The sequence below is a fragment of the Esox lucius genome, chromosome 7, assembly GCF_011004845.1.
Source record: "Esox lucius isolate fEsoLuc1 chromosome 7, fEsoLuc1.pri, whole genome shotgun sequence".
Lineage (NCBI taxonomy): Eukaryota > Metazoa > Chordata > Actinopteri > Esociformes > Esocidae > Esox > Esox lucius.
In genome coordinates, this window is record NC_047575.1 from 1284483 (window position 1) to 1308162 (window position 23680).

Consider the following 23680-nt stretch of genomic DNA (forward strand, 5'->3'; position numbering starts at 1 on the left):
AAAAGCTGTGATTCAAAATCTGGGTTATTCCACCAAATATTGATTTCTAAACTCTTCCTAATTTAGAAAATGTGTTATTTGTTTTGAAAAATGAATATCAATTAGTTTTCTTTGCCTTATTTGAGGTACAAAAACAATGCATATTTTTTTGGTTATTTTGACCAGTAGTTTTCTACAAATAAATACTCTAAATGACAGTATTTTTATAATTTTTACATAAACACATACCTAAGAATAGTAAAACCAAAGAAACTGATCATTTTGCAGTGGTCCCTTAATTTTTTCCAGAGCTGTGTTTATATACAGTTCATCATCATCATCTTATCTGGGGCCGGGTCGCGGGGGCAGCAGTCTAAGCAGAGATGCCCAGACTTCCCTCTCCCTAGACACTTCCTCTAGCTCATCCGGGGGGACACTGAGGCGTTCCCAGGCCAGCCGGGAGACATAGTCCTTCCAGCGTGTCCTAGGTCTTCCCTGGGGTCTCCTCCCGGTGGTACGGGCCCGGAACACCTTCCCAGGAAGGCGTCCGAAACAGATGCCCAAGCCACCTCAGCTGACCCCTCTCGATGTGGAGGAGCAGCGGCTCTACTCTGAGCTCCTCCCGGGTGACCGAGCTTCTCACCCTATCTCTAAGGGATCGCCCAGACACCCTGCAGAGAAAGCTCATTTCGGCCACCTGTATCCGGGATCTTGTCCTTTCGGTCATGACCCAAAGCTCATGACCATAGGTGAGAGTAGGATTGTAGATTGACCGGTAAATCGAGAGCTTCGCCTTGTGGCTCAGCTCTTTCTTCACCACGACAGACTGATACATCGACCGCATTACTGCAGAAGCTGCACCGATCCGTCTGTCAATCTCCCGTTCCATCCTTCCCCCACTCGTGAACAAGACCCCTAGATACTTAAACTCCTCCACTTGAGGCAGGCACTCTCCACCAACCTGAAGTGGGCTAGCCACCCTTTTCCGATTGAGGACCATGGCCTCGGATTTGGAGGTACTGATTTTCATCCCCACTGCTTCACACTCGGCTGCAAACCGTCCCGGGTGCATGCTGAAGGTCCTGGCTTGAAGGGGCCAACACGACAACATCATCCGAAAAGAGCAGAGACAAAATCGTGTGGTCCCCAAACCTGACACCCTCAGGCCCCTGGCTGCGCCTAGAAATTCTGTCCATAAAAATTACGAACAGAACCGGCCACAAAGGGCAGCCCTGCCGGAGTCCAACATGCACTGGGAAAAAGTCTGACTTAATACTGGCAATGCGGACCAAGCTCAGTACAGGGACCTGACAGCCCTTAGCAAAGGACCCAGGACCCCATATTCCTGAAGCACTCTCCACAGGATGCCTCGAGGGACACAGTCGAATGCCTTCTCCAAATCCACAAAACACATGTGGATTGGTTGGGCAAACTCCCATGAACCCTCCAACACCCCGTAGAGGGTATAGAGCTGGTCGAGTGTTCCACAACCCGGACGAAAACCACACTGTTCCTCCTGAATCCGAGGTTCTACTATCGGCCATATTCTCTTCTCCAGAACCCTGGCATAGACTTTCCCGGGGAGGCTGAGAAGTGTGATCCCCCTATAGTTGGAACACACCCTCCCGTCCCCCTTCTTAAAAAGAGGGACCACCACCCCGGTCTGCCATCCCAGAGGCACTGACCGCCACGCAATGTTGCACAGACGTGTCAACCAAGACAGCCCCACAACATCCAGAGACTTGAGGTACTCAGGGCTGATCTCATCCACCCCCAGTGCCTTGCCTACTTTCTTGACTACCTCTGTGACTTCAGCCCGGGTGATGGACGAGTGCACCTCTGAGCCCTCATCCTCTGCTTCCTCAATGAAAGACGTGACGGCGGGATTGAGGAGATTTTCGAAGTACTCCTTCCACCACTCGACGACATCCCCAGTTGAGGTCAGCAGCTGCCCACCTCTACTGTAAACAGCGTTGGTAGGGCACTGTTTCCCTCTTCTGAGGCGCCAGACAGTTTGCCAGAATCTCTTCGAGGCCAGCCGATAGTCCTTCTCCATGGCCTCACCGAACTCCTCCCAGGCCCGAGTTTTTGCCTCCACAACCACCCGGGCTGCAGTCCGCTTGGCCTGCCGGTACTCGTCAGCTGCCTCAGGAGTCCCACAAGCCAACCAGGCCTGATAGGTCTCCTTCTTCAGCTTGACGGCATCCCTTACTTCCGGTGTCCACCACCGGGTTCAGGGATTGCTGCCTCGACAGGCACAGGAGACCTTACGGCCACAGCTCCGAGCGGCCACTTCGACAATGGCGGTGGAGAACATGGTCCACTCGGACTCAATATGTCCAGCCTCCCTCGGGATCCAGTTGAAGCTCTGCCGGAGGTGGGAGTTAAAGATCTCTCTGACAGGAGACTCGGCCAGACGTTCCCAGCAGATCCTTACAGTACGCTTGGGCCTGCCGAGTCTGTCCAGCTTCCTCCCCCTCCATCGGATCCAACTCACCACTAGGTGGTGATCAGTTGACAGCTCCGCCCCTCTCTTCACCCGAGTGTCCAAGACATACAGCCGCAGGTCAGATGAAACGACAACAAAATCGATCATCGACCTGCGGCCTAGGGTGTCCTGGTGCCACGTGCACTGATGGACACCCTTATGCTTGAACATGGTGTTCTTTATGGACAAACTGTGACTAGCACAGAAGTCCAATAACTGAACACCGCTCTGGTTCAGATCAGGGGGGCCGTTCCTCCCAATCATGGCCCTCCAGGTGTCACTGTTGTTGTTGTCTTGTTCACCGGGGTAAACTCCAACACATGGCGGCAGAGCTGGGGAGCTATAAGCAAACCCACACCAGCCTGCCGCCTCTCACCATGGGCAACTCCAGAGTGGTGAAGAGTCCATGCTCTCTCAAGGAGTGTGGTTCCAGAGCCCAAGCAAATTATTTGATCCCCTGCTGATTTTGTACGTTTGCCCACTGACAAAGAAATCAGTATATCATTTTAATGGCAGGTTTATTTGAACAGTGAGACAGAAAAACAAGAAAGGAAATCCAGAAAAACAAATGTCAAAAATGTTATAAATTGATTTGCATATTAATGAGTGAAATAAGTATTTGACCCCTCTGCAAAACATGACTTAATACTTAGTGGCAAAACCCTTGTTGGTAATCACAGCGGTCAAACGTTTCTTGTAGTTGGCCACCAGGTTTGCACACATCTCAGGAGGGATTTTGTCCCACTCCTAAGCTTTCAAGGCTGACGTCAACTTGAACCTTCAGCTCCCTCCACAGAATTTCTATGGGATTAAGGGTCTGGAAACTGCCTAGGCCACTCCAGGACCTAAATGTACTTCTTCTTGAGCCATTACTTTGTTGCCTTGGCCGTGTGTTTTGTGTCATTGTCATGCTGGAATACCCATCCAGGACCTATTTTCAGTGCCCTGACTGAGGGGAAGGAGGGTCTCAGCCAAGATTTGACGGTACATTGCCTCGTCCATTGTCCCTTTGATGCAGTGAAGTTGTCCTGCCCCCTTATCAGAAAAACACCACCCAAAGCATAATGTTTCCACCTCCATGTTTGACGGTGGGGATGGTGTTTCTTGGAGTCATAGGCAGCATTCCTCCTCCTCCAAATACGGCGAGTTGAGTTTGATGCCAAAGAGCTTGATTTTGGTCTCAACTGACAACAACACTTTCACCCAGTTCTCCTCTGAATCATTCAGATGTTCATTGGCAAACTTCAGACGGGCCTGTACATGTGCTTTCTTGAGCTGAGGGACCTTGCGGGCGATGCAGGATTCAGTAGTGTGTTACCAAAAGTTTCTTGTTACTATGGTCCCAGCTGCCTTGAGATCATTGACAAGATCCTCCCGTGTAGTTCTGGGCTGATTCCTCACCGTTCTCATGATCAAAAACAATTTTTGTTTTATTCAGCTATTATTATTCAGCTATTGGTATTAACAACTTATAACATCCAAGTGAAAGATATAATACCAACTTGTCAGAAAAAATATATATACTAATTAAAAAACAGAGGCACTGATATGGAAAAAGATTCACCCCCACCTAAAAATGACTTGTAAACCCAACCAGGTGTAGTTAATCAATAGCACACGAAGCCAAATGACATTCAACTGTGATCAGCTGTGGTCATTTTGATTAGCTCAGCATGAAACAAGCTTTTCCTGAAGCATTTCAGTCCTTGGTAGTGCAACTGAAGAAACCAATAAACTAGGGGTGGCAAGGCATTGTCAAATGATCTCCGGGATAAAGTTGTGGACAGGCACAAGTCAGGAGATGGATACCAAAACAATTCTAAGGCTTTATCAGTGCCTTGAAGCACTGGAAGGTATTTGGTACAACACAGACCTTCCCTGGGTCAGGACGTCGCTCCAAACTGGATGAAAGAGCCAGGAGGAAACAGGTCAGAGAGGCTACAAGAGGCCTACAGCAACTCTGAAGCAGTTGCAGGAATTCATGACAAAGAGTGGTCATTGTGTGCATGTGACAACAATATCACAAATTCTCCACAAATGTGGCTTGTATGGCAGAGTTGCAAGAAAAAGCCACTCCTCAACAAAGGCCGCATGCAGTCACGACTGAGCTTTGCCAAAACGCACTTTGAAGATTCTAAGGCCATGTGGAAAAAGGTGTTATGGTCAGATGAGACAAAAAAATATTATTTGGCCTCAACGCCAAACGATATGTCTGGCAAAAATCCAATACAGCTCACCATCCAAATAACACCATTCCTACAGTAAAGCAAGGAGGTGGTAATATCATGTTATGGGGTTGTTTCTTTGCAGCAGGGACTGGAGAACATGTCAGGATAGAAGGAAAAATTTATGGGACCAAATACTGTCAAATACTTGAGGAAAATCTGCTGTTCTCTGCCAGAAAGTTGTCAATGGGAAGAAGATTTACATTCCAACATGACAATGACCCAAAGCACACAGCAAAACTGACCACACAGTGGTTGAAGGAGAAAAAGGTGAATGTCCTTGCATGGCCCAGTCAGAGCCCGGACTTAAACCCCATTGAAAATCTGTGGAATGACTTGAAGACAGCAGTCCACAAACGGTCACCATCAAATTTAACTGAACTTGAGCAGTTCTGCAAAGAAGAGGGGTCAAAAATTGCAACGTCTAGATGTGGCAAAGTTAGTAGAGACATATCCAACAGACTAAAGGCTGTAATTAAAGCAAAAGGTGGTCAACAAAATACTGACACAAGGGGGTGATCTTTTTTTCCAACTCTGTGATTGTTTTAAAAAAAAATCTGACATGTTGGTGTTATCTTTCACTTGGATTTTATAAGTTGCACTGAGTAAATACAGCTGAATGAAACAAAAACTGTGTCTGTCTTCATTTCAGCAACAAAATGTGATTATTTTAAAGGGGGGTGATTCTTTTCTATACCCACCGTATATATAGATACACATACACTCACCTAAAAGATTATTAGGAACACCATACTAATACTGTGTTTGACCCCCTTTCGCCTTCAGAACTGCCTTAATTCTACATGGCATTGACTCAACAAGGTGCTGAAAGCATTCTTTAGAAATGTTGGACCATACTGATAGGATAGCATCTTGCAGTTGATGGAGATTTGTGGGATGCACATCCAGGGCACAAAGCTCCCGTTCCACCACATCCCAAAGATGCTCTATTGGGTTGAGATCTGGTGACTGTGGGGGCCATTTCAGTACAGTGAACTCATTGTCATGTTCAAGAAACCAATTTGAAATGATTCAAGCTTTGTGACATGGTGCATTATCCTGCTGGAAGTAGCCATCAGAGGATGGGTACATGGTGGTCATAAAATGATGGACATGGTCAGAAACAATGCTCAGGTAGGCCATGGCATTTAAACGATGCCCAATTGGCACTAAGGGGCCTAAAGTGTGCCAAGAAAACATCCCCCACACCATTACACCACCACTACCAGCCTGCACAGTGGTAACAAGGCATGATGGATCCATGTTCTCATTCTGTTTACGCCAAATTCTGACTCTGACTTCACAAATGCTTTGCTGCATACCTCGGTTGTAATGAGTGGTTATTTCAGTCAATGTTGCTCTTCTATCAACTTGAATCAGTCGGCCCATTCTCCTCTGACCTCTAGCATCAACAAGGCATTTTCGCCCACAGGACTGCCGCATACTGGATGTTTTTCCCTTTTCACACCATTCTTTGTAAATCCTAGAAATGGTTGAGCGTGAAAATCTCAGTAACTGAGCAGATTGTGAAATACTCAGACCGGCCCGTCTGGCACCAACAACCATGCCACGCTCAAAATTGCCATTCTGACATTCAGTTTAGAGTTCAGGAGATTGTCTTGACCAGGACCACATCCCTAAATGCATTTTAAGCAACTGCCATGTGATTGGTTGATTAGATAATTGCATTAATGAGAAATTGAACAGGTGTTCCTAATAATCCTTTAGGTGAGTGTACATACAGTGGATATAAAAAGTCTACACATCCTGTAAAATGCCAGGTTCTTGTCATGTAAAAGAATGAAACAAAGATATCATGTCAGAACCTTTTCCACCTTTAATGTGACCTATAACGTGAACAATTCAACTGAAAAACTAACTGAAATCTTTGAGGGGGAAAAATAAAAAACTCACAATAACCTTTTTACAGAACAGTTGGGAAAGGCGTGGATTCTTGTGCAACAACCAATCCAAGACCGATGAGGGGGGTTTCCGACAGCTCAGCTCCACTGACATACTGTTGGAATCCAATAGCTCCATATTATTGTTATGGGGCAGTTTTGGGTACAAAGATTAAGCTTAATCCTGGACTAAACAGGCCCTAGTTATAGCATGTACCTGGGACATTTTGCAACGGCCAGGTGTTAGTTGTCACTGGTGTTAGAAATCAGCCGTTTCGTATAGTGGTTGAAATAATTATCGAATACCCGGTTGTCAAGGGAGAGAGTAATTCAATTATTTATTGCAGCATTTGATAGTCTATTAGCTCATGCTGTTACAGGCTCAATCTCTTCTCTTCTCACTGTAATGTTGGTTACAAGCTGATATATATATTGAAGGGTGTGTCTACCTAGCAAAGATCAGCTTTCCAAGACCGTAACCCCAATGCCAAATGGTCAATGCAAACATTCCTGTGGTTATCAGAGTGCAACCTAATGAGAGATAATCTAAACAGAGAGATTTTTATTGTTCTCATTATCTAGGCACCTCCACTTCCAATGTAACGTACATTAACATTGTAATTGTTAAAGCTCAGATTCCACACTCCCCCCTATCAAATATTTAAAGAAAAACATAATGTTTGATAAAACATTACAAGTACAATTCAATTCCTAATGAAAAGAAAAGGCCCATACACTTATGCTACAAATGACTAAGATGAAGCAACAAAAAGAGTATCTAACCAATCAGGTCTTATCGTTCCTCTAATGAAAATGAATGTAAACAAGACCATTGACACACCACACTGAGACACACAACTCAGTGTATGACAGTCCCCACCTCAGATCATAAAGGTCAACAAACATTTTAACATCAACAGGTTATTATCAGTGTTAACAGTGTTCAGCAGAAAATCAGACTCAACATGACATCATAATTTAAACATTTCCCCCAAAGTCCATTGAACAATCAAAACCCCCCCTTGTCTGTATCATGATCCATGCAACAATATCATACAAAAGACTTATGCATATCCTGTTGTACACAGTGAAAGATTCTACCTTTAAAATAGGGAAAACATGTACCTTTGACAGGAACCACCTATAATAGGGAAAAATTCACTGTCCAAACATACCATGATAGCCATCATAATGTAGATCATTAAGCATCATCACAAATACGCCGAAGTCAATACTGGGATTGTCATCGTACAGAGTTTCCCACCTGTCTTGCGAGAAACAAACCTTCATACATATGAAATCATATTCATTTAGGAAAATCTTAGATTGTAAGTAAAGAAGTTAGTTTCCAATCAAGTGTCCTTTAGTTCTTGTCTTCAGTTTTCTTTGTCTTGTATCAGTGATGAAAGTTCCAATATCTGTTATTGCAGTCAGTGTGATATTGCCTGGTTGTCCTAACAAGTCAGTGTAGGTGTATAATGGAACAGGGTGTTTCCAACACTTTACTAATTCAAGATTAACACCACTTCCACTGTGTTGGGACCATGTGACCTTTCCAGTCAACTGGCCCAGGGTACTCTGACCTGTAGTATGTGGAGTCGTTAAGGATTCTCCTCTCATCTTGCTGTCGATGATTCATCTAGAAATGGAGTGTGAAGCCAAGTGATCTGACCCTGGCATCGTTCTGCCATGTGAGTGGTCAGGAAGATTTGGAACAGATTCAACCAGTGTGGTTGTAGAAATCCTTCTTGATCATGTTGCTGGTACTCACACACTCAGATGTCAGTGTCCAGTCAGTAACATTATGTATCATCAGAAAAAGGGTTGTGATGTCCAGATCTGTTGAAAGTAGAACTGCAAAACAATGATTAGTGTGGTTCAACAGTCCATCGGACTTTCATCCACTGGGTATGGTTCCGTCAACTCCCAACAATAAAGATAATAGATCAGTCCTGAAAACTTGTGGATCTCAGAAGTTGTATCATCAGAGTGAAGCGTACACCCTATTCAGATAAGTTTCCATAAATGTCAAAGTTCCTTTTCCATCCAGAACTGGCTTGGTTGATGTTTGGTTCCTTGTGCTATATTAATTTCCAATAGCAGCTAGCAGTGGAATAAGATTGTCAGACTTGACTTTGCTTAGCCAAATCAGAAATGGTTTGATTTATTCTATTCAACCATTAAAATTTTAAAACAAAACAATCTCCAAATAAACCAATTAAAAACATAACAGATGCCAATGCTCCGTTATAACTATGCAAACAGGATAATGTTTTTACCTAACTTCTTATAAATAACAATTTGATTTGCCTGAGCCCTAAGTTCAACGCTTTCCAATCATAATCAATTATCTTATCATACATCCCCCCTGCCTTCACTTCATTAAGTCAATGGAAAATGACACCATAAGTGAATGCAGAACAATGACAAATACGGCCACAGGAGGCGCCATCCTGAACCCGCACTGGCCATCTCTTCAGGACGGACATGAAAAATAGAGAATTGGTAATAGGGATAGATCTATAATCCATTCGATAAGGAGTTGCATGCTGTATATTCATCAAAACAATGTGAACATGTTAAAAAACACAAACATTCACAAACACCATCAAAGACATCAATGTGCAACACAGTTGCTTATGCGAAGGAATTATAAACCATATAACCTATAAACTAATTTTACAACATAGCTAAACAGCTCTCAAAATTTACTTTACCACAGTACCATCACACAGGTCTGCGAAATAGGCTATCATGCATTTATAATATCCTGTAGTTTCTTGGCACATGCCTAACTAAATTGTTTGGCCCCCTAGGGGATAAGCTGCGCAACAAAATCTTAGGAGTGAAAAATCCCAGTCCATGTGCAGTGGTTTACCTGTTGCAACCACCAGGGCAATTGTATTAGCATATCTACAGCACATACATTTTGCATTTTGATAGGACAATGGCCAAACTACCTCATGGCATAAAAACAGTGTTTTGATGACCCTCCTACATTTTTGGGAATTCCAAAACTTAGATTCATTTTTTGTCCAAATAGTGGTGGTCAGCCAAGCCCTAAATCTCAACTTTTATGCATTTTTTAACGGGGGATGACTTTAGGTCTCTACCCTCACTTCAGTTGGTTTCAAAATCATAAATTTCAACATTAAAGCTATTGAGAGGAAAATATATTTAGCTTTAACTTAATGTTTGTTTATCCCAAAACTGAATATGCTTGTGTTGGTGAAATTACCATAGATGAGACCAAACATAACACTAAAAATTATACCTTAGTAACAGGTTACTTTGATTTAAAGGGAAAGGTTGGTAGGGGCCATCCCAGTGGGTCTGCCCCCCTTCCTGAAGCACTGGGCGCCACCCATTTATGGTGAGCCATTAAAAAGGCCAAATGTTTGTTTAAAGTATATGAGATTTAAATTCCCACACATAAAAAAATCTGACATGGTCCTCAGACTATCCTTTCAATTTAGCCGACATATTTCATTAACTGAAGATTTATATTTAGTGCCCAACCAATCTAATATTTTTGCTGTTTGTAAAAATGTGCTTATCATTCTCTACACAGCAACTCAACATTAGGATGGAAATTAAGAAGGCGATGAAGACAGAAAACAGATGTATGACGTCAATAAAATCAAGGTACAATAAGTAATCCAAAGGACACTCAATGTTGGCCTTAAACACTGTTACATCAATACCCTATTTGTTCCTTAGTCAAATTATCATTTTAGAATTTTTATTCCATTAACGAGTATCAGGCATCAGGATTAAAACACAAGTATTTTCCCAGTTTATGTTGGTAAAGAGAAATAAGAAAAACATTCATTTTACCAAACTCATTTCAGCATTCAAAATACAACATCTAATTGCATTGTGGGGAGTAAACTCACTTTAGCTGTATTACCCTTTTTTTTAGGCTATGACTATATTGGATTCAAATTCAGTCCTCATGGGACACAGCGTGTCTCCTTAACGTTAGACTATCACCATGTGGATTATTCATTCTACCACTTATACAATATATAAGGAGAGAGAAAACACAATATTTTAAACCTTTTGTAAGACAACCATGAGACTATTTTACCAGATTAGAAAATCCTTACCAATTTCTATTTCATCACTAAGTTTCCACTTGTCTTAGCGAACAGCTCAGCACACAACAGACAGGTACCACATGGTGTACCTTGGTTAAGGCCTACCTACAGTGGGGAGAACAAGTATTTGATAACCTGCAAAATCGGCAGTGTTTCCCACTTACAAAGCATGTAGAAGTCTGTCATTTTTATCATAGGTACTCTTCAACTGTGAGTGACGTAATCTAAAAGAAAAATCCAGAAAATCACATTGTATGATTAAGGATTTAATTAGCATTTTATTGCATGACATAAGTATTTGATACATCAGAAAAGCATGTTTCGGGGCTGTCGCTGAGCAATACAGACTTTTAGCTCCCTCCAAAGATTTTCTAATTGGCCAGGACACTCCAGGACCTTGAGATGCTTCTTACGGAACCATTCCTTAGTTGCCATGGCTGTGTGTTTCAGGTCGTTGTCATGCTGAAAGACCCAGCCATGACCCATCTTCAATGCTCTTACTGAGGGAAGGAGGTTGTTGGCCAAGATCTCGTGATATTTGGCCCCATCCACCCTCCCCTCAATACGGTGCAGTCGTCCTGTCCCCTTTGCAGAAAAGCATCCCCAAAGAATGATGTTTCCACCTCCATGCTACACGGTTGGGATGGTGTTCTTGGGGTTGTACTCATCCTTCTTCTTCCTCCAAACACGGCGAGTGGAGTTTAGACCAAAAGGCTCTATTTTTGTCTCATCAGACCACATGACCTTCTCCCATTCCTCCTCTGGATCATCCAGATGGTCATTGGCAAACGTCAGACAGGTCTGGACATGCGCTGGCTTGAGCAGGGGGACCTTGTGTGCGCTGCAGGATTTTAATCCATGACGGTGTAGTATGTTACTAATGGTTTTCTTTGAGACTGTGGTCCCAGTTCTCTTCAGGTCATTGACCAGGGCTGATCCCTCACCTTCCTCCTGATCATTGATGCCCCACGAGGTGAGATCTTGCATGGAGCCCCAGACCGAGGGAGATTCACCGTCATCTTGAACTTCTTCCATTTTCTAATAATTGCGCCAACAGTTGTTGCCTTCTCAACAAGCTGTTTGCCTATTGTCCTGTAGCCCTTCCCAGCCTTGTGCAGATCTACAATTTTATCCCTGATGTCCTTACATCTTTGGTCTTGGCCACTGTGGAGAGGTTGGAGTCTGTTTGATTGAGTGTGTGGACAGGTGTCTTTTATACAGGTAACAAGTTCAAACAGGTGCAGTTAATACAGGTATTGAGTGGAGAACAAGAGGGCTTCTTAAAGAAAAACGAACAGGTCTGTGAGAGCCGGAATTCTTACTGGTTGGTAGGTGATCAAATACTTATGTCATGCAATAAAATGCAAATTCATTATTTAAAAATCATACAATGTGAGATGAGAGACAATGTGATATACAGGGTTTTTGTTTTAGATTCCGTCTCACACAGTTGAAGTGTACCTATGATAAAAATTACAGACCTCTACATGCTTTGTAAGTAGGAAAACCTGCAAAATTGGTATTGTATCAAATATGTGTTCTCCCCACTGTACATTGTCGTGAGACCCCCCTTGAGACCTTACGGTTTTAAACATTATCATCAACGCAACCAAATACGTTTGACTCAAAATTACTGGTGAACATGACAAAGCACAACAAAACAGGTTATTTCTTGGATACCCATTAAAACATGTTCAAGCATGACAGAAAACAAGCTATTTTGAAAGCCTATTAAAACATGTTATATAACATCCAAGTGCTTTTCAAACTACATGTAATATTCAATTAAATAAGATTGGCTGTTACCGAGGAAGGTTATCAGGTTTCCTTGATAAGTTCCAGCTTCATTTAATGGTTAGATATGATACATTTAATGAAATAAACATTTAGGAACTCTGAATCAATGATTAGGAAAGCTCACGTTAGTTCCTAGTATCGTCCATGATTCCAGGATCCCATAAGAGAGACTCCATCTTGAGACTACTGTCGACCAGGTGATCAAAAAGAATGAATCTTCGTCCATTTTGCTTGTCTCCTTTCCCACCTTTCGACTGCTGTCCTTTCTCTGCCATCTTAACTTTCCTTTGTCTTCTCTCTTCGTATGTACCTCACTCTCCATCTGTCCATATCCAACTTTCTCGGAATCCATCTTGTTTATCCGGAAAACTTTATTTTTCTTTCTGTCCATTTTGACTCCATGCATCGTTGTTCATGATCCTTTTTGTTCTTGATGGTGTTCTATTCGCACCAGGATATTTTAAAATGAACGCGTGAAGCCAGAGCCTGCACTCTTCCCGTCGTATTTGTACAACTGGACGGCATTATATTTTACTTGTACAAGGCACTGTATAATCGCGTAAAGCAATTAGCATTGTCAACGAAATACAGTTCAGCGCTTCTCCAATTTATCCACCCCTGGAGATATTTGCACGATTTTATTCATGGCCTAGTCAGGGACTAACCAGGTCTTCTCTCCAATTTATCCACCCCTAGAGATATTTTACACGATACACAATGTAATTCATGGCCCAGTCAGGGAGTAACTAGGTCTTCTCTCCAATTTATCCTCCCCTAGAGATATTTTACACTATTTTATTCGCAGCCCAGTCAGGGAGTAACCAGGTCTTCTTTTCGACTACCAAACGCTTTTGTAATCTTGACAGTTCTTTATATTGGCGTTGTTTTACGACTTACTGTTCAGTTGTTCTCAGCAACCAGTAACCGGGAAAAACTACTTTTTCCTCGAGATTGCAAATCGAGCCCCTAAGCTCTCCCGCCGAAGTTCAGTAGAATCGTTTAACTTGTCCGTTCGGGTCACGGCACCAAACTGTTAGAAATCTGCCGTTTCATATAGTTGTTGAAATAATTATCAAATATCCGGTTGTCAAGGGAGAGAGTAATTCAATTATTTATTGCAGCGTTTAATAGTCTATTAGCTCATGCTGTTACAGGCTCAATCTCTTATCTTCTCACTGTAATGTAAGCTGATATATACATTGAAGGGTGTGTCTACCTAGCAAAGATCCGTTTTCCAAGACAGTAACCCCCATGCCAAATGGTCAATGTAAACATTCCTGTGGTAATCAGAGCGCAACCTACAGAGAGATCATCTAAACAGAGAGGTTTCTGTTGTTCTCATTATTTAGGCGCATCCACTTCCAATGAAGCGTACATTCACACTATAATTGTTAATGCTCAGATTCCACACTGGCAAAGAATTGTTGTTAGGTATTCCGTTGACATATCGGTAGAAGACAGGGTGTAAAAACATGCATCAACAAGCAATTTAACTGTCACACGCTGCTGACAGACATCCTTACAAGTCTTTTTTATACTTAACTCTACCCCAGTCTCACCTGGCTGAGGTCAGCAGAGAATGGGGCTGGGTCCCAGGCCACTAAAACACCAGTGCTGTACAGAGAGCTGGACAGGAAACGGTGGTCGTCTGATGCCATCACCTGAAAGACAGGTAAAAACAGCGTTATATCTCCCATAAAATTAGCTTCCAACACAGGAGTAAAGTAAATGTAATAAAGTATTACATTCTACTCCTTCACCACCATCAACATTATATTTTTACAAACAATGGTTTTGATCGCAAAAGTATTCATCCCATTTACTATGACACACTTTCAACGGTTTCAGTTTGACCAATTGCCTTTGGAAGTCACATAGTTGAATAGGATTAACCTGTGTGAAATTAGTCACAAGTATAGCAGAGATCATATCCAAACAACCACAAAATAAAAATCAAGGAACTTTCTAAACCTGTCTGTGGGAAGGTTCTACAAAAAAAACAGTCAGGGATTGGGCAAATTCAAATAGAATTGCTCACCTTAGGGTTTTAGTGGGGGTAAAAATATAGTGACCAAATAATAAAATATATTAATAGTATCTTGGCTTGGGTATCTGTTTCAGATGCCTCCGGAACGCCTTCCTGGGAAGGTGTTCCGGTCCCGTCCCACCGGGAGGAGACCCCGGGGAAGACCTAGGACACGCTGGAGGGACTATGTCTCCCGGCTGGCCTGGGAACGCCTCGGTGTCCCCCCGGAAGAGCTGGAGGAAGTGTCTGGGGAGAGGGAAGTCTGGGCATCCCTGCTTAGACTGCTGCCCCCGCGACCCGGCCCCGGATAAGCGGAAGATGATGATGATGATGATTAATAGTATCACATTAAATGTATGATGGCTTCTTATGAACATGTGGCAGATTTTAAGCTCATGTCCTTCAATTCTTTGAATTTTTTCAAAGCTTAATTGAAATAAATGGGGAAATGATTGTCTAGCTTTTATTTACATGATTTTAAGTCCTCAAATATTATATATACAGAGTGTAAAAAAAAAGAAGGTATTATTATCTTTCCAGTACATATTTTATGTTTTTTTGGTCATTTCAATTTACAGTATAAAATGTGAAAATGTCAATAAACTAGGCTTTATATTAACAATGTGCCATGCAGAAGTATTCAAACCAATGTTCTTATAGTATTGTATTAAAACTTTGACAATATCTGTGTCTTTGACCATGGCAACAGTAACATTGGTGCAACCTGGGAATAACATTTTATTATTCTGTTTAAATGTACACATTCAGCCTAACTTATGTAATTCTTAAACTTCCCTCCACAGGATGCATTGGAGAAAGCAGTCAATAGAAAGGCTAAAATAGAGAAATCAATGCCAATATAAAGCCCCAACTCTAGAGACTTAAAACTTGGTTTTAAGAAAAGATTACATGAAAGAAGGTGGGATGAAACTGTCATAGCAAGAAGGAGCGAACATGGAAAAAAACGTGCTTGAATGAAAATAAATGACAGGAAGGTTTTGAGTGAGGAACAGAAGGGTTAAAATTATGAGACCACTCCAAATTGAAAACTTCTGTTCCTCACTCAAAACTTTCCTTTTCAAAAAAGGTGCAATGGTCCCTTCATTTTTCCAGAGCTGTATATACTGAAATCCAGACAATGTTTTTTTCAGGGAAGGCCTTGCTTATTTCAGCATGACAAAGTCAAACCACATTCTTGCATGTATTGCAACAGCATGGCTCTGTAATAAAAGAGTCTAGGTGCTAAACTGGCCAAATTGTAGTCCAGACCTGTCACCCATTGAAAACATTTAGCACATTATAAAACCAAAAATATGACAAAAGGAGAACCCTAACTGTCATCCTATATCAAGCAAGAATAGAAAAATATTTCACTTTCTAAACTACAGCAATTGAACTCCACAGTTCCCATGAGGTGATGCAACAGAGTGGTAAACATGCCCCTGCCCAAAAAAAAAAATTGTTGCTGCCATCAAACTAAAAATTGCCATATATTTTTCCCCAAATAATAGAATTTCTCAGTTTCAACATTTGATATGTTGTCCTTTTACTGTTTTGAATTAAATATAGGGAATAATCATTTGCACAGCACTGCATTCTGTTTTAATTAGCATTTTATGCAGAGTCCCAACTTGGTTGGAAATTGGGTTGTAGATGCATATAACAAGCTAGGTAATGTTTTAATCCTATTTTGTATTTATGTATTTAAGTATGGCATTTAATGGATGTGCTTACCTGAGAGTTAAGAAGTCGGAGGGTTGTCTTGGAACCAACATCTTTTTCGTACCCCACGGTAGGCGCTGCGTTGAACCGTAAAACTGCATCATGGGAGTCTGTGATTGAAGAATGATAAAAAATAGGAATGTAAAAATAAATAAGAATGAGTCCCTGATTCAAATGGTTGATACAAGGGCAGTGATCCGTGGGACCATAAAAGGATCCAAAACATGTTTTGGACAGAAGATCAATTTAAAGATTAAAGCTGCAAGCAGCATTTAGCAGGTTTTAGCATTAAGCTATTAGTAGACAGATTGCATTTTTTTAGGGCCCATATCCAACTCATGTCCATAGCTATAAACAATATTACATGTATGGTTATTCCTTTTCAAAAGTATCCCCATGTGGTTAAATGGAAACATAATATATATGAACTAAACTCACAACCCTGATCATGTGTACAAAATTATTCTTAACATCGACCATTTGATGCTATTGAAGTGTTTGAAGTGTTTTTCACAAATTCAGAATTAACAAACACAACATTCTGTTCGACATTTTAGTCCTGTCACAAGAAATAGATATTGTAGATCTAATAATTTCCCCCCAAAATCCTGGATTATCGGATCACTGTCTTATTACATTTACCGTTAAAACAAGAAATCCACTTGCTCCGCAAACAATGAGTTTCAAAAGCCGTACTATAAATTCTCGGACTACAAATAAATTCCTTGATATTCTTACAAGTTCACACATTAACGACAGAGTAAATAAATCTGTAAACGATCAAATCGAGGATCTAAACTCAACACTGCAAAATACATTAGTCACAGTTGCACCACTAAAAACTAAAGAAATACGCAACAAGAAACTTGCTCCCTGGTACACAGACAATACTAGAGCACCTAAGCAAGCCTCCAGAAAATTGGAGCGAAAGTGGCGCTCCACCAAGCTGGAAGTATTTAGACTAGCCTGGATAGACAGTACACTACAATACCGTAAATCACTCACGTCTGCTCGATCAGCTTATTTCTCAAACCTGATTGAGGTGAACAAAAACAATCCAAAATGTCTCTTTGATACAGTTGCAAAGTTAAAAAAAGGCTAAGCTTAGCAAGTGAAGTGGGTCTTCACTTTAGTTGTAATGAATACATGAACTACTTTGATGAAAAGATCATCACCATTAGAAAACAAATAACTGACTCCTCCTTAAATAGTTATGGTCCTCAAAATCTCAGTTGTCCTAAAAATGTCCTGAACCTCCCTGACCAGGTGTCAATGGGGACACTTGAATTTTTTGATACCGTATCACACCGTATCATTTTGTAATGAGTTCTAAACCCACAAACTCCCAGCTAGACCAGATTCCAACAAAATTACTTAAGGAGCCATTTCCTGTGCTAGGTCAGCCAATGCTGAACATAATAAATTGCTCCCTTTCCTCCGGATGTGTACCAAACTCACTAAAAAGTGCGGAAATTAAGCCTCTAATCTAATCTGGATCCCGACATATTAAACAATTATAGGCCAATATTCAACCTCCGGTTCCTCTCAAAAATCTTAGAAAAATGTGTTTCCCAACAACTGAATGCCTTCCTAAAGACAAATAACATTTATGAAATATTCCAGTCCGGTTTCAGATCCCATCATAGTACTGAGACTGCACTCCTGTTGCTTCTTGATCTTAGTGCTGCTTTTGACACTATTGATCACTCCCTTCTCTTAGAGAAACCCATATTGGGCTACGTGGACATGTTCTAGCCTGGTTTAAATCTTATTTATCTGAAAGATATCAGTTTGTTAGTGTGGATGGCATATCCTCTGACAAGTCAAAGGTATGCTTTGGTGTTCCTCAAGGCTCGATTCTGGGCCCATTATTGTTCTCACTATATATGCTCCCTCTGGGCGATGTAATCTGAAATCACAATGTAAACTTTCACTGTTACGCTGATGACACACAGTTATATATTTCAATGAAGCATGGAGAAGCCCCTAAATTAGCTACTTTGGAAGCATGCGTTTCAGATATTAGGAAGTGGATGACAGAGAATTTCTTGCTCTTAAACTCAAGGAAAACAGAAATGCTCGTTTTAGGACCCAAGAAACAAAGAGCGTTGCTAGCAGATCTCACTGTGAACCTCGACGGCTGCATGGTCGTATCCCAAAAAACTGTAAAAAAACCTTGGCGTTACCCTTGACCCTGACCTCTCCTTTGATGAACATATAAAATATGTCTCAAGAGTTGCTTATTTTCATCTTTGAAACATTGCAAAAATTAGAAACTTTCTATCAAAAACGTATACAGAAAAATTAATCCATGCTTTCGTTACTTCTAGACTAGATTACTGCAATGTTCTTCTCTCTGGTTACCCAGATAAATTAATAAATAAACTTCAATTAGTGCTGCACACGGCTGCTAGAATCCTAACAAGAACAAAAAATTTGAACACATTACTCCTGTCCTAGCGTCCTTACACTGGCTGCCTGTTAGGGTTAGGGCTGACTTTAAGGTTTTACTCTTAACTTATAAATCAATACATGGACTTGCTCCTACTTACCTTGCTGAAATGATCCAGCCATACATACCTACATGTAACCTACGATCGCAAGATGTAGGCCTTTTAATTGTACCTAGAATTTCTAAACAAACAGCTGGCGGCAGGGCCTTTTCTCATAGAGCTCCACTACTGTGGAATGATCTGCCAACTAATGCAAACTCAGTGCAAACTTTCAAGTGTCTACTAAAAACTCATCTCTACAGCATGGTTTATAATTAGGTGTAGCCTGGCCTGGGGGCGTGAAGGTCTCAGTATGCATTGATAAATTACCTTGGTCCATAGATAACCAATATCTTTTCACATAAAGATCCGAAATTTGCTTCTATAGGAGAATCTTTTGAAGCGTTTATCACATACTCAAAATGTCTGAAAATCCTTCAAGGAGGAGGTAATGGGTCCCAATGACAAATATGTTCCCTGTTAGGATAGGCGTGAGGTTCTGAAGATGTCTGGCTCAACATTGCCCCTGTGTGGTCAATAGGAAAATGCATGCACACCGTATGTCCTGTCAAGGTTCTGAACATGTGTACTTACAGTGGGGCAAAAAAGTATTCAGCCACCAATTGTGCAAGTTCTGCCATTTAAAAAGATGAGAGAGGCCTGTAAATTTAATTATAGGTACACTTCAACTATGAGAGACAAAATGAGAAAAACAAATCCCGAAAATCACATTGTAGGATTTCTTATGAATTTATTGGTAAATTATGGTGGAAAATAAGTATTTGGTCAATAACAAAAGTTCATCTCAATACTTTGTTATTTACACTTTGTTGGCATTGACAATGATATACCCTCTTGTATGTCTTCCATTTTCTTATAATTGCTCCCAAAGTTGATTTCTTCACACCAAGCTGCTTACTTATTGCAGATTCAGTCTTCCCAGCCTGGTGCAGGTCTACAATTTAGTTTCTGGTGTCCTTTGACAGCTCTTTGGTCTTGGCCATAGTGGAGTTTGGAGTGTGACTGTTTGAGGTTGTAGACAGGTGTCTTTTATACTGATAACAAGTTCAAACAGGTGCCATTAATACTGGTATTGAGTGGAGGACCGAGGAGCCTCTTAAAGAAGAAGTTACACGTCTGTGAGAGACAGAAATCTCGGCTTATACATAGGCTCGGCTTATACATCTTTTACAGACCATGGTCTACAGAAACCAAATATCAAAGGACGTGAAGATCAGACATTTGGTGCTATAGGAGTTTTGTTTTTAGTGTTTTTCACATATCCAAATTGGCAGATAATCTAATATGGTGGACTTTGAGTCCCATTTTCAAAAATGTTTCTTGCAAGGAGTTTCAAGTTTCATGAATATAGGACACATGGCATGGGCGTGTCCTAGATTCACCCAAGATATTGTGGGAAGCTTGTGGAAGGACTGAAACCTATGACCCGAGTCAAACAATTTAAAGGTAACGCTACCAAATACACATTTTGTGTATGTAAGCTTTAGACTCTTTGGGAATGTGATGAAAGAACTAAAAGTTCATTCTCAACTATAATTCAGACATTTCACATTCTAAAAATAAAATGGTGATCCTAACTGACCAAACACAGGGAATTTTTTTACTAGGTTTAAATAGCTGATTAAATGTTAGCAATTGTGAATTAAATGTATTTGGCTACGGTGAATGTAAACTTCTGACTTTAACTCTATCCACCATATGACAAGATACACCACTAATGAGCTGTGGGCTAAGGAACAACACTATAGGCTAAGCATAATTGCTTTGCCCCCCCGACCTGTGACAATACTGAAACAGAGACAGTAGCCAATCAAGAAGTCATTGGGACAACAAATGTACAGTACTAGTGAAACATTTGTACACACCTACTCATTCAAGGGTATTTCTTTATATTTATTATTTTCCACAGTCTAGAATAATAGTATAGACATCAAAACAAATATAATTTATTGAATCATGTAGTAACCAGTAGTGTTAAACAAAGCAAAATACATTTATATTTTAGATTCTTCAAAGTAGCCTCTTTTGCTTTGATGACAGCTATGCACACTAATGGCATTGTTTCTACTGGCTTTATAAGGTAGTGACCTGGAATGCTTTTCTAACAGTCTTGAAGGAGTTCCCACATATGCTAAGCATTTGTTGGCTGAATTTCCTTCACTCTGCGGTCCAACTCATCCCAAAACATCTTAATTAGATTTAGGTCTGGTGATTGTTGAGGCCAGGTTATGTGATGCTGCAGCACCACTCTCATTCTTGTTCAAATAGCTTGATTGACACAGTCTCCTCTGAACAGTTAATGTTGAGATGTGTCTTTTACTTGACCACGGTGAATCTTTTAATTGGGCTGCAGTCAGGGTGCAGTTAATTGTCAAATTCTGAGACTGCTAAATCTACTGAACTCATCCTCTGCAGCAGAGGCGGTCCTCATGAGAGACAGTTTAGCCATAGCACTTGTTACTCCAATGGAAGAAAGCTCTGGAAATCTTCCAGATTGACTGACCTTCATATCTAAAAGTGTTGATTTACTGTAGTTTCTCTATGTATTTTAAGCTGTTATTGCCATAATATAGATTACCTAATGTAAAATCAAACCTACATTGACACAATACAACTGATTGGGTGAAACAGTATAAGAAAAAAGAAAAATCCACAAATTAACTCCTAACCTTCACACCTTTTAATTAAAATGCATTCTGGGTGACTAACCCATGAAGCTTGTTGAGAATGCAAAACGTTTGCAATGCTGTCATCAAGGCAATAGGGGTGCTATTTAAAAAAAAATGTGGGGCAAAAAAGTATTTCGTCCGCCAACAATTGTGCAAATTCTATGATGTACCTATGATGAAAATTACAGGCTTCTCTCATCATTTTAAGTGGGAGAACTTGCACAACTGGTGGCTGACTAAATACCTTTTGCCCCACTGTATATTTTGAGCGGTTTAACACTTGTTTTGGTTACTACATGATTCCATGTGTTATTTCAATATTTTCTATTACTTCACTATTATCCTACAATATGGTTCTAATGAGAAATAAAGAAATACACCTGAATGAGTAACTGTGGACACTGAGCTATTGCTTTCAGTGAATGTGGAAACAATGTTGTGCAAAGGAAGTGGGAGCATCATCTAAGTGTATCGACTATTGACTTATCATGCAATCATCAAGAATACAATTTCGCATAGTACTGAGCCACTCACTTTGCAATTTCTCCATCATCACCTACAGGGACATCAGCCAAGGACACGTCCTAGACTTTCGTTATGCAGCATCTTCTGCTGCAGCTCATGCAGTCAGTGCAAGCATTCACTTTTGCCGTAACATCAATTTCAACATATTTACCCAGTAGAATTATAATACCATTATTCTTGTAGTAGTAGTGTGCATATATGTTCAAAACCACACCCATGCACATGTTCATTGGTCAACAGCGGCCATGTTTTTTGCCACACTTGCATGACAAATAGAGTGTTTGAAGACATCGGTCAATGCAGGCCCGGCAGCAGAATGAAATGACTGAGGGTGTATTTTTCATAAATGAGGTTAAATATCTAATTAATTTACCATTTGAAATTGTTTATGGGGAAACAAATGGGGTGAGTGTGGTGACCTTGCAAACATGGAAAACCTCAACATGTGGTTGACATGACATTGCATGCAGTCATTTGTCATATCATCTTTGTCAACATATACACCTAGTAGAACTTTTATGCCATTATCCTTGTGGTAGCAGTGTGCATATACACTCACCTAAAGGATTATTAGGAACACCATATCAATACTGTGTTTGACCCCCTTTCGCCTTCATAACTGCCTTAATTCTACGTGGCATTGATTCAACAAGGTGCTGAAAGCATTCTTTAGAAATGTTGGCCCATATTGATAGGATAGCATCTTGCAGTTGATGGAGATTTGTGGGATGCACATCCAGGGCACGAAGCTCCCGTTCCACCACATCCCAAAGATGCTCTATTGGGTTGAGATCTGGTGACTGTGGGGGCCATTTCAGTACAGTGAACTCATTGTCATGTTCAAGAAACCATTTTGAAATGATTCAAGCTTTGTGACATGGTGCATTATCCTGCTGGAAGTAGTCATCAGAGGATGGGTACATGGTGGTCCTAAAGGGATGGACATGGTTAGAAACAATGCTCAGGTAGGCCGTGGCATTTAAATAATGCCCAATTGGCACTAAGGGGCCTAAAGTGTGCCAAGAAAACATCCCCCACACCATAACACCACCAGCCTGCACAGTGGTAACAAGGCATGATGGATCCATGTTCTCATTCTGTTTATGCCAAATTCTGACTCTACCATCTGAATGTCTTCAACTGTCCAATTTTGGTGAGCTCGTGCAAATTGTAGCCTCTTTTTCCTATTTGTAGTGGAGATGAGTGGTACCCGGTGGGGTCTTCTGCTGTTGTAGCACATCCGCCTCAAGGTTGTGGGTGTTGTGGCTTCACAAATGCTTTGCTGCATACCTCGGTTGTAACGAGTGGTTATTTCAGTCAAATTTGCTCTTCTATCAGCTTGAATCAGTCGGCCCATTCTCCTCTGACCTCTAGCATCAACAAGGCATTTTCACCCACAGGACTGCCACATACTGGATGTTTTTCCCTTTTCACACCATTATTGTAAACCCTAGAAATTGTTGTGCGTGAAAATCCCAGTAACTGAGCAGATTGTGAAATACTCAGACCGGCCCGTCTGGCACCAACAACCATGCCACGCTCAAAATTACTTAAATCACCTTTCTTTCCCATTCTGACATTCAGTTTGGAGTTCAGGAGATTGTCTTGACCAGGACCACACCCCTAAATGCATCGAAGCAACTGCCATGTGATTGGTTGATTAGATAATTGCATTAAAGAGAAATTGAACAGGTGTTCCTAATAATCCTTTAGGTGAGTGTATGTTCAAAACCAC

General features: G+C 41.0%; 1 protein-coding gene across 8 annotated transcripts in view; it reads right to left on the minus strand.

The window, feature by feature from the left end:
- Window positions 1–23680, minus strand: part of st6gal1 (ST6 beta-galactosamide alpha-2,6-sialyltranferase 1) — a 177040-nt gene that overhangs the window by 66810 nt on the left and 86550 nt on the right. For all 8 annotated transcript variants that reach the window (XM_029120794.2, XM_029120795.2, XM_029120796.2 and 5 more), the window contains 2 exons: window positions 16251–16348; window positions 14050–14151 (listed from right to left, as the gene is read on the minus strand). In XM_029120794.2, coding sequence (XP_028976627.2) covers window positions 14050–14151; window positions 16251–16348 — 200 coding nt within the window. The remainder of the gene's footprint in view (window positions 1–14049; window positions 14152–16250; window positions 16349–23680) is intronic.